Raw genomic sequence first — 12,224 nt, 5'->3', positions numbered from 1 at the left:
CTACTGACAGAGATGACAAATGGGTCTTATGGCGGCCTCCCACCTCCAGGCCAGAGTAGCCACTTCTTAGGATGCTTTGAATTGCCACAGCCTCATCAGTGCATCTCACTGTGTCCCAACAAATGAGCTATCAGAGAGTGCTGTTATAAGTACAACCTTGGTAAGCATGGCCATGTGTTATCATAGGAAAAAGAGCTGCCAATTATAGATTTCACTTTAAAGAACACTGATTATTTGTCCAACTTGATTCCATTTAAAAACATTGCACTGTTGATGAAAGTGTCACTTACTCTGGGGGCAGCCTCTTCAGTGTGCAGAGATGGTGCATAGACCTGTCTTAATAACATGCACGTCCTTGTGTGTCTGTATATAGCAGGGCTTGTGTGTCAAGGCGAGGAGTCAACAGCTATGCTCAGGTGTGCTGCGTCTGGCCCAGCTGGGACATGCTGTAATGCAAATAATTGGAAAAGCTTGCAATCCAGTGCTCAAGCCTGTTAGCTCAATACAACTATTCTTGCAGGCCTTGTGAAGTCAAGATTTTAAAAGGAAATTGTTTAGGCATAAATGGGCCAAGTCCTGTGATTTGTGAAAGCTAAAGAACCAGAAGAGGAACAAAAAAAATAGCGACAGCACAGAGTCTCCCCTTGTCTTTTTAGCACAGCCAGTGCTTTATATACCTGCAATTTGTCCTCAGATCAAAGAACTGATGAAAAGTGCCATTAACACTTCCAGTGTAGGAATGCTGCTATCTTGTCTCTGCACATTCTTCAAGCAAAGATTAACATGTTGACACCCTGAAAGATTTGCCTTCCAAACAGATGGAAGATGAGTAATATGAGGGGATACTCTGTGTCCAACACATTGGAAAGAATACAGGACAAACTGTATGATGCCTTTGTTGTAAATGAAGGAGAGGGAAACAAGGATTTTTGAGGAGAACGATGGAACAGAGAGATGTAAACAGATCCCCAGCGTGAGCAGTGAGCTCACTGTAGAAGATGTGGACTATGTGATGACGCAGTAGCTTATAGTAATGTTGACTTTAAGTTGTATTGACAGTCCTTCTGGGAGCTTTTTTTCTCCCGTTGGTGCTGTACTTAACCCCTGGCTCTGTAGCTTCCTCCTGTCCATGAGTAATGACTGGTAATGCTGGTCCAGCTTTAAAAACCAGGCTGTATAGTAATCTGATGATTTCATAGTTAAGGAATTTGTGCTTCTATTTTCATTATTTGATAGGACTCCCTGATGATTCCTGGCATGAGCAGTGTTGTGGGCCAGTAGCTTGTTATCAGTAGTAATACTTGGCACCTATAACTTTAAATGTTCAGAGTGCTTAATTTAGATTTTGGAAGGTGTTTTTATAACACATACTCCCTACGCAGTGTGCGTGCATGTGTGTGTATGTCTGTATGTGTAGATGGATGAGTAATGCAAAGTAATTGGTTCACCTGAATTGTTTCCTAACATTCTTCTGTGTTCTTTTTATAAAGGAAAGGGTATTGTGCCAAATAATGTAACCCGCAGGCCAAGCTTCGAAGGATCAAACGAATCTTTTCCGTCCTATCATCAGATCAGTAATGCAGCCTATGAAGGGACAGGCTTTGGAGCAGAAGGTGCAAATATGCTTCCTGAAGTTCCAAGGCCATACATGGACTATTTAATCTCTACTTCGCAGTCTACAGCTATGAATGCTCCTGTACAGCGACCCTCTGGAGTAGGCACTCACAGCGCACCAACAAGCCATCAGCAGAAAACATACCCTGCAAATATTGAGTCTTCTGTGATTAATTATCCAGTGGCTAATCACAGCAGTCAAGCCTTGCAGCTGCAGGCGTCTCATGGCTCCAACAGCCAACATTACAGTAGGCAGCACATGATGGTGCAGGGGGAACCTATGGGGTATGGTGTTCAGCGGAGTCCATCCTTCCAAAACAAGATGCAGCAGGAGGGAGGATACACCAATCTCCCAAATAAAGGGGCAGTTGTTCAGAATAATTCTGGTCATGCATTTCAGCAGGCACCGGCAAACCTGTATATATCACATTCTCATCACAAACAGGCAAGTCCTTCTTCTCATCAAATGCATGTGATATCCAGAGGTCCAGCCTTTGCTAATGATTTTTCAGACAGTCCACCACAAAATCTATTAACTCCATCTAGAAATAGCCTAAACATGGACCTCTACGACATGAATAATCCTCAAGTTCAGCAGTGGCAGGCAGCAACGCCGTCACGCCGAGATTCTTTACAAAATCCAGGATTAGAAACATCTCCACGGCAACATGTGTCCTTCAGACCCGATGCCACAGTGCCGAGCAGAACAAACTCCTTTAACAACCACCAGCAACAGCCACAAGTGACAGTGTCTATAAGACAGGTTCCTCCAGGAAAACCTGATCCTTCAATTACGTCTCCAAATACAATCACAGCAGTCACATCTGCTCATATTCTTCAGCCAGTGAAGAGCATGCGAGTGATGAGACCTGAGCCTCAGACTGCAGTGGGACCTTCCCATCCTGGGTGGTTACCTGCGCAGGCACCGGCTGTAGATGGCTTGGAGATCATTGAGCAGCATGTGCCACCTGTTGGAGCAGCTAATGCCTATCAACTAGATGTGGATTACGGTAACCAGGAACTGCGGTGTCCACCACCACCGTATCCCAAGCATTTGTTACTTCCTGGTAGCTCTGAGCAGTTTGATATCAACTGCTTATGCATGGGTGTAGAGCAGACCCTCCGTGTAGTCCCCAATTCAACGTGCAATAAGGCTGAGGAGAACAGTGAGCGAAATGATAAAAGCAGCAAGAACACTAAAGCTGAAAAACCAAGCAAGGATAAAAAGCAGATTCAGACGTCTCCGGTGCCTGTGCGAAAAAATGGCAAAGATGAGGAAAAGCGAGAATCCCGAATAAAGAGCTACTCACCTTTTGCCTTCAAGTTCTACATGGAGCAACATGTAGAAAATGTCATAAAGACCTACCAGCAGAAAATTAACAGAAGATTACAATTGGAGCAAGAAATGGCTAAGGTAATTCTCCTTGTTTAGTTATAATAAAAGCTAATGGGGTCAAATTGATTATTACTATTTTTAATCAGTCAAAAAATTTATAAAGGCAGACACCACTGGAAGTAGTAGGTATCCAATACCTCTCTATACCAGACTATTTTCACTTAGAAGCATGGATGCAGGTCTGGGAGGCTGTTTGCAAAACCTGAGATGTGAAGTAACGTATCTTCATACCAGAAAAGTAAAATGAAGCAAAACCCCCCATAGTAGGAAAGTATTAGAAGAACTCAGAAGCCAGGTTTGAGGCTGAGATAACTCTGGCAATACCTTGGCAGCTCTTGCAAAACTCTGAAAAAGGTTTTCCGTTTGCTCCAGTTCTTCCTCCCTGTTCCATGATAGCCACGCATTCGCCAAAGCCATGGTTCAACTTGGCAGTATATTCACTGTGCCGTATTTTCAGATGAATATGTAATACTTGACTGGAAGTTGTCTGTTGAACACATCTAAGTAATAATATCATGCAAGTAATCATATCTTGGCCAGCTTGAACTGCTCTTGGGACCCCTGCTGGAACTTGTTCTAGAAGCAGGTCTCAGGGAGGTGCACTTTGAGTGAGAGAGCTTCTTTGATGCCTAATTGTAGCTCTCAAACCTAAGCTGATTCACTGATAGGGCTGCTTAAAACAAAGCTGCCAAGTTCTGATGGTTGCACTGGCAATTTTGTTTCCAGTTTTTAAATGTGGAAGAGGTTTTTTTACCCAGACTAGAATATGACTAGTCTACTTTTGTATTTAAGGATAAACTCTAAGGAAAGCTATTATTAACGCATAATGGATAATAATTAACTACCTGATCTTCCCTAGCACAGTCAGTTTCCAGAGTCAATTATTTGATGCTCATGCTGCTCCAGAAAACTCAGCAGTTTGTTTGTTGAGGTTAAAATTAAACGAATATGCTTCTAAAATCTCTTGAAAGGTCGGCATTTTAGTGACAGTTAATAGTTTGTCCTCACTACAAGTACAGATTGTGTTGCATTGCTTGGATTTAGTGAATATTTTCCTGAGATTGAGATAGGGAATGATCTCTAGAGAAGTAAAATGGCAGCTAATTGCGTTAGTTCTTCTCTTCTGACTCTTCAGCTTTCGCTCACTTCATAACTCAGAGATAATTCAGCTATAAACAAAAACAACTCCTTCCCCTAGCAACCTCATCACTGGCTGGAATAATACACTCAGGAGATTTTGGCTGTCTGAATATCGCATTATCCTAGAATTAACCAAGAACACAACACACTAATTATTTTACCTTAAAACAATAAACGCTTCTTTTATTATGAATTGATGTACTTGCCTTACCTTTTAAAACCAGTATTACTTGTTTTGATTTGTCTGTTGCCTTCAGTCTGAAAATTCATCCTACCTGTTCTTCAAGTTTCTGCAGACCTCCTCCATCCTTTATTCATACAGATTTCATTTTTATACCATGGGGATCTCGCTGCGTAGTCTGGCTGCCCACATTCATCTTTAAAGACCTAGACTACAGATGTGAAATTAAATCAATCTAGACAGCAGCCCTGTGGGTGTATGCTTGGGTCTCTAGCCTGCTAATCAGTCAGCTTCAACTCCCTCCACCCTCCTCCCTGTTGCCCCTTCTCACTAGGCACTAATCTTCCTCTCAGAGTGGTTCAGTACATGCCAGTTAATTCAGGGTTTTGGAAATGGGGTATGCAGAAAGGAAGGGGCATGTTGCAGAGGATGATTTGTCAGAGGATCCTGGGGATCAGCCCAGGGGCTTCTGCTGCTGGAGGCCACCAGTGGCTCTCAGGAGAGGGACAGGCACCGAAGTTGGCAGAGTTGGCAGTGTGCAGGCTCTGTCTTGAAGGGTGGGGAAAGTCTGGTTGGATACTACTGCTTCTCCCTTTTTCAGGAGGTCTCTCCGCGCAGCCATGTGAAATGTTACTTGCAGTTACTTGGAGGCTCTCTGGGGAGAGGAGGTAGACAAGCCAGCTTTTTTACAGCTTAGGTGCAGAGGGGAAATAATACACTTAGGGGGGAAATAGCACCAGGATCTGGGCTGCAGTGGCTGGGGAGAGGCCAGACCTGAGGGTTATGGGCACGTATTTTGGGTGGGGAAAAGGGAGAAGGTTATAGAACAGATAGTCAGGAGATCTACAGACCTTGAGAGTGGAGGCTGTATATGGCAGAGGAAGAAAAACAGTTTCTAAAGAAGGTTCCCAAGGCACTTGGGAATGTGTAGGTCAAAACCAGCTTCTTAATTACAACACTAAATCCAAAGGTGAAACAGCACTCAAGGTAGGAACTGTTAATGTGAGTTGCCCTGTAGAACCAGTCATGAACGAAGTGGACTGCTGCATCTAGGTTTAAGTTACAGTTTAAGTTAAGCTGTACTGCAGTGCAGATACATATAGTGGAGTGCAGTGGCAAAGTGCACATTTGGAAGGCGTAAACCAAATCCCATGATCAGGTTTGTTAAGTTATATTCCCCTCTCTGACAGTATTGCCCCATGCCTCTTCGTTCAGTCAAATGAGAAAGGCAGACCAATCTCAGATGCGGCAAATTCAGGTAGCAAGTTAGGGCACAGTGAATTTGCCAGTATTTCAGAAATACCTCAACAGACAGACAAGAGAGTGTATCTCTCATGAATATGTCTTTTCTGGTTCTTGGTTAATTTTTCTGCGAAATGTGTTTTGGGAATGCTCGTTTATTGTTCTCTTGCTATGAATGTAACAGTACTAGCTCTTGTGGTGTGCTTTCCTTTGTAAAGGCTGGCCTTTGTGAAGCAGAACAGGAACAAATGAGGAAAATTCTCTACCAGAAGGAGTCCAACTACAACAGACTTAAAAGGGCCAAAATGGACAAATCTATGTTTGTGAAAATCAAGACTCTGGGCATTGGTGCATTTGGAGAAGTATGCCTGGCCTGCAAAGTGGATACCCATGCCCTGTATGCCATGAAGACTCTGCGAAAGAAAGATGTGCTAAACCGGAACCAGGTGGCTCATGTCAAAGCGGAGAGGGACATACTTGCTGAGGCAGACAACGAATGGGTGGTTAAACTCTATTATTCCTTCCAAGATAAAGAGAACTTGTACTTTGTGATGGACTACATCCCTGGTGGGGATATGATGAGTCTACTGATTCGGATGGAGGTCTTTCCAGAGCGTCTGGCTAGATTTTATATTGCAGAGCTCACTTTGGCTATAGAGAGTGTGCACAAAATGGGATTTATTCATCGAGACATCAAGCCTGACAACATTCTGATAGATCTCGATGGGCATATCAAACTGACTGACTTTGGACTGTGTACTGGATTCAGGTGGACTCACAATTCAAAATACTATCAGAAAGGTAGTGTTCTTAGACTTTATTTGTGATGGTATTGTATTATTTACGTTGAAACAAACACGTACCTCTTGGCAGAAATGCCGGCTCCAAAAACAGGTGGTGTGTACATTGACAAGCAGTCAATGACAATATGATGTGTCTGTCTCTCTCTGACTCATTCAATTAGTTTTTTTCCAGTCCTTTGTTTCCAGTACTTTTTGAATCCCTATCAGTAATGTGGCTGACCACTGCGATAGCAGCAATTTTTCAATTTATACTTGTTTGGAGGGTCTCTTTTGATGGTGAAATAATTGAATCACAGATTTAAAGTAGTGCACGCACCTCCTGTGTGTGCCATTGAGGAGTACTGGTGTCTGTTGGCAAAAAGGTCATAAACAATTGGTATAGCTAATCTAAATATACTCCATTGTTCTGTATCTCCCATATGGGAGCCTGCTTCCTTGCGCTGAGACAGAGACATTTTGCTGGTTATGGAAGACCAATTGTGAAGGGGAGGGCAGAAGGAAATGCCTTGATTTTAAACCTTAAATGCTGTTCTTCAGTGAGAGTAGAAGATGGCACAACTAGATCTAGATAAATGCTTTTCTCTTTGTGTGTTGTGTTTTCTGACCGTGAATGTAAACTTTCTCTCGCATTTGAAAGGGAGCCATATCAGACAAGACAGCATGGAGCCCAGTGATCTTTGGGATGATGTGTCCAATTGTAGATGTGGAGATAGGCTGAAGACATTGGAACAAAGAGCTAAGAAGCAGCATCAGAGATGTCTAGCCCACTCATTAGTTGGAACCCCTAATTATATTGCTCCTGAAGTCCTGCTTCGTAAAGGTAGATTACCTGTATTTTTCTCCTGTTTAAGTGAATATCAATGCTTTGAAATGGTTTGGGTTTGGTTTGGGGTTTTTTTGCCCTAAAAAGCTTACTGCTTTGGAAGACTGTCATTCTGAAGGCCACAAACACTTGGCTCAGATTAAGGAGAACAGGTTTCTCTACATACTCCACTGTTCAGCAATCACATTGCTGACATTGACGGTGGTCATACTTTATGTGTCTGTGTATATCTACGCTCTGAGGCCTTTGAATGAGACTGCTAATAAATGTGTCAGACGATGTTGGCAGTGATATTTTTCAAGTATAAAGCAGATTATCTGTACTCATGGAGCACGACTATGACCACTAGCAAGTTTACATAGACCAGTGAATAGCCAGCTGATGGTTCTGAATCACTGAGTCAGACGGGCTGCTTAAATATGGATGATGTAAACTTGTGGAAGTATGTCCTCCAGATTCTCAGCCAGAATCTTGGGGAAACCCAACAAAAAGTCTTCCACAATTTACACTGGACACCCTGCATTCAAAAGCTCGGCTTGAGGAATTTAGACGGTACTTGGTGGCTATCCATTCAAAACAGACATGGTCATTATAGTAAGGAGATTAGATGTTCAAAGTTGTCTGCAAGCCAGATCCTAAGCCTGATCTTTCTCAAGTTGAGAGATTTCACGCTGGACCCTACATCATCCAATGACACAAATCTCCATTGAAATCAGTGTTTAAATCCTCCATTCCTTTTCAGAGATCTCAAACATATGCCTTATTTGTCTTGTCACAGCAATTAAGTGATTGAAATTGTTCCTCTGCTTGGAACTTGCTCAGAAAGTCATCTGTGGCTTGCTTCTGTCTCTAGAGCCAGGCTGTGTCTTTCAGCAGCTTTTCAAACTCATGGTGTCACTTCCACTGCACCTAGGGGGGACATCAGTCTCTAAACCTTTTTGTTATTCTTTGAGGTCCAGTTTGTGCTGTGTAGTGATGTAGTTGTGGGACAGTGCACGAAAAAAACCTTTTTATATGATTTCACCACTCACTTTCGTTGAGAATTAAATTTATTCACAAAGATTCCCAAGCAACAGGATTAGATCTTTACTGACAGCAGTAGAATTTAGGTCAGCAAGCAGAAGTGACTTTATGATGAAGGTGGATTGGGAGTCCATTATTTTTAGGTCACAAATTGTTTGTCCGAGAAAAGACAGAAATCTGTGCTGTATGTTTTGATACTTAACTGGAAGTATCTCTATAGACATTCTCCTTGGTTCGTGGAGGACAACCTTTTGACTTGCTTTTCAGGATACACTCAGCTCTGTGACTGGTGGAGTGTTGGTGTGATCCTCTTTGAGATGTTAGTGGGACAGCCTCCTTTTCTGGCTCCTACACCCACAGAAACACAACTGAAGGTAAGTTGAAGCAAAATTCCAATCTGCGGTAGCAAAATTTTAACCTTTTCCCTTCCCTTCTCCATGCACAGACCTATCCCCTTTTGTTTTACTAGAGAAAGAAGTAGTGATTACAAAAGCCTGATGTTAAATAGTTGTATGGAGGTACAAATCCTTTCCCAATCAATGAAGATACTGAATATCCGAGTAGAACTGACTTGTCCAACTGCATAGATAGTTATTAGTTTTATGAGCCTTCTCAGCACAATTCTGATTTCTTAAGCACGAGTTCATCCATCTACGTTCCTTAGAGTGCCTATCAGATTTGAGTGAGCTGATATGCCAGTGATAATTACAGTTGGCAACGTAAGTGTTTAAAAGTCAAGCAGTGAGTAGCTTTTTATTAGAAAGGATGTATCTCATGACCACTTTTCCTAGTTTACATTTTGGAGATGAAATGAAGTAATTCCTTGAAGTCATTCCATGAAGTCATGTGTAAACTGAATATGTTCTCCAATCTGACTATGGGAGCATTCAGGAAGGAATTTGCCTTTTTTAAAAACGGAATTGCTCCTTTTATCTGCTATCTGACAATGTTTCTTGATTCATCAAAGTAATTATTAACAGCAGATGCAATCTAATCATTGGGTTCTCGAACGTCTAAAATAAATATGCAGACTGTGAATTGACTAGTTCTGTGTATACTTCTGTACAGTTAATGTTGACAACCGGAAGGATTCTCTTTCCAAGATTAGAAGTCGTTTAATACCTTTCTTACCTCCAGGTGATAAATTGGGAAAGCACACTGCACATTCCCTCACAGATCAAGCTAAGCCCTGAGGCAACTGATCTCATCACAAAGCTCTGCTGTGCTGCTGAGGACAGGCTTGGAAGAAATGGTGCAGATGATATTAAGGCCCATTCTTTCTTTCACTCTATGGACTTCTCTACCGATATCCGTAGGCAGCCAGCTCCCTATGTTCCAAAGATCAGCCATCCAATGGACACTTCAAATTTTGATCCAGTTGAAGAAGACAGTCCTTGGAACGATGCTAGCGCTGACAGCACCAGGACATGGGATCCACTAGCTTCTTCCAATAGCAAACACACAGAACATGCTTTTTACGAGTTTACTTTCCGAAGGTTCTTCGATGACAATGGGTATCCGTTCAGGTATCCCAAACCTTCTGGAATGGAAGTTGGCCAGTCTGAGAAATCTGATGTAGAAGACAAAGGTGTGGTGGATCAGACTGGAGCTTGTCAGCCTGTATATGTGTAAATTATTGTATAGAGTACTCCAGATAAGACTAATCTCAAATCCAGTAGGGCCTTTAACTGATCCTTTAGGAGCTGATCCTGCAGCACTTTTTCAGGTGTAACTTCAGCTGAGGCTGGAGGCATCCTGGGGAGTCAGAAGCTTGCAGGGCCAGGTCCTAAAAATGGCACTCTTGAAAGTTCAGGTCAGTTTTACTGTAAATAACTTTGTTGATAATTACACTTGAAATCCTGGTCTTCACCAAAATCTGCAAGGCCAGCAATCTATCGTTTCTAGGCCTATTTTTATTTGCGGTCAGCATCCCCCTACTCAGATTAACATTTACAGACTTCTGCAACTGTCAGCATTGTTTTTTAAATGAATAAAGAGCACTTATATTTTGTTTATAGCAGGGGTTTTTTTCCTACTAAATTATAGGGATTAACTTTGACAAATCATGCTGCTGTTCTTCTTTTCTACATTTTTATTTTATCCATAGCACTTATTTCACATTTAGGAAGATGCATAAAGCTGAAGAACATGTGATGAAAGGTCTCTGTGCAATAATGTAAGGAAGAAAAAAAAAAAAGAAAAATGAAAAAAAGAAAACTGCTCTCTAATTTTCTAAATTTACTGATGCCATTGTATTCTCACCGTGATTTTTGTTTATTTTATGTATTTTCCACATTTCAAAATTGTGACATAACCTTAAAGCTGCTTTATTTCCTTCTGCTTATTGGAGTGTAATAGAAAGTGTGAGCAAGTGACAATTTGGGTGTGATTTCATTGTCTAATGTGTGAAGAATGTTGCATGAGCAGTGTTTTTCTATTTGAAATGGCCTTTTCTTGCCATTCACAGGCAGGTCCTGTGGATCCATTTTTACTAAGGGTCTAAAATTAGACCATTTTAAACCGTGTGTTGATAATGTATTGTGTGGATGGTTTCCTCTTATGATTGTATCCAATATTAATTTTGTAAAACAGATTGCAAAGGTTATAACTGAGTAGTGATTTTGTGGTCTGATGTAATAGATCATTTTAGTAAACATGTATCATCGGCACACACGTTTCCCCACAAAGGATCAATAGCAAGACCATTCTTACAAAGTTGGTTTGTGGCAACAGTCTAGATCGGGCTGATTCACATAGCGTGCAGCACAGTGTCCATTGTTTAGTACTAGCAGTAATGCAGAGCACCAGTACTAACAGATGTAGCTCAGCGTCTTCAAAACAGAATGTCTACTGCCGTGCTCCCGTAACACATCGAGATCCTAAGTGCGATGAGGCTGATGTTGAGTGCATGCAGCTCCATGGACATCTACGGAACCTGGAGGTACGTGGCTTTTCCAGACATCAGATCCCTACACGTGACTGGCTGTGTAGCCGTTTAGGATCCTTGTGGTTTAGGCACTGACATCTGAAAATGTTGGCGTTGTTCATAGGTCATTCTGTCCTGTTGTCTGTAGGTAAAAATGTTGCTGTGATGGAGCGCAATAGTCCTTCATTTCTGTCAAATTATAGCCATACTTTGAAATATCAATTCTTAACTATGTTAAAATACGCATTTTTCTTATATGTATAAGTGAGAATTATTCAAGGTGATATCAGAATACTAAAGATAATTAAGCCATACATATTTGCATATATATTATATATAACTAAATAAGTAAACACACACAAAAATCCTTAATTCAGATTAGTGTAACAGTCCTATTTAAAGTGATTGACATAATAACATTTGAGGAAAACACTCCTTTAATGTGTTTTTGCTTTATTTTATTTTTAAATCTGGAGCTTCATTATTTTTTCCGTATATTATTCCACATATTATTCCTTAATGTTTTAGCATATCCTATCCTATCCATTGTTTAGATATCTAAGCAACAACATATAAATTCATCAGCCTAAACTAAACAAAAATGATTGTGTATTTGTTTACATTTGTATGAAAGGAATGTTCTGAGGTATGCAGTGCTTGTGTTGTGACAGTTCATGTAAGATTCAGTATTACTGCTTTTTTATATAGTAATGCCATTTTTTGTTATTTACATCTATCTGACATTCTTTCATGTGGTAGGTTCTTTCTCAGGAACTCAATTTAACTGTTATTTATTGATATATCATTGCCTTTGAAAGCTTCTACTGGCACAATTTATTAAAAATCTGAATCAAAATCTAAAATGCATTATGTGTTCTTGAAAAGGATAATTTCTGCCTATTTTAAGGCAGAATTTTTAATGGGTTTGGTTTTGTAATGTTAGTGATGGGTTTGAGCTACAAACATGAGCTCCAGATCTTACCTCTCCTGCAGCATTTGACGTGGGATCTCTGGGTACCTTAAGACAATTTCTTCTGTCCTCATGGCCCTTGAGAAGTAAGGGGCAGGATTGCCAG

General features: G+C 41.1%; 1 protein-coding gene across 1 annotated transcript in view; it reads left to right on the top strand.

The window, feature by feature from the left end:
- LATS2 (large tumor suppressor kinase 2) overlaps positions 1–10,600 on the top strand; it is a 50,627-nt gene extending 40,027 nt beyond the window's left edge. The window contains exons 4-8 of the mRNA XM_050902113.1: positions 1,491–3,028; positions 5,792–6,374; positions 7,014–7,196; positions 8,490–8,596; positions 9,360–10,600. Coding sequence (XP_050758070.1) covers positions 1,491–3,028; positions 5,792–6,374; positions 7,014–7,196; positions 8,490–8,596; positions 9,360–9,854 — 2,906 coding nt within the window. The 3' untranslated portion in view covers positions 9,855–10,600. The remainder of the gene's footprint in view (positions 1–1,490; positions 3,029–5,791; positions 6,375–7,013; positions 7,197–8,489; positions 8,597–9,359) is intronic.
- Positions 10,601–12,224: the final 1,624 nt, after the last annotated feature.

This window comes from Gymnogyps californianus, chromosome 1 (genome assembly GCF_018139145.2).
Source record: "Gymnogyps californianus isolate 813 chromosome 1, ASM1813914v2, whole genome shotgun sequence".
NCBI classification, from domain to species: domain Eukaryota; kingdom Metazoa; phylum Chordata; class Aves; order Accipitriformes; family Cathartidae; genus Gymnogyps; species Gymnogyps californianus.
The sequence above is the reverse complement of the archived record's forward strand: the minus strand, read 5'-3'. Positions and strand labels throughout refer to the sequence as shown.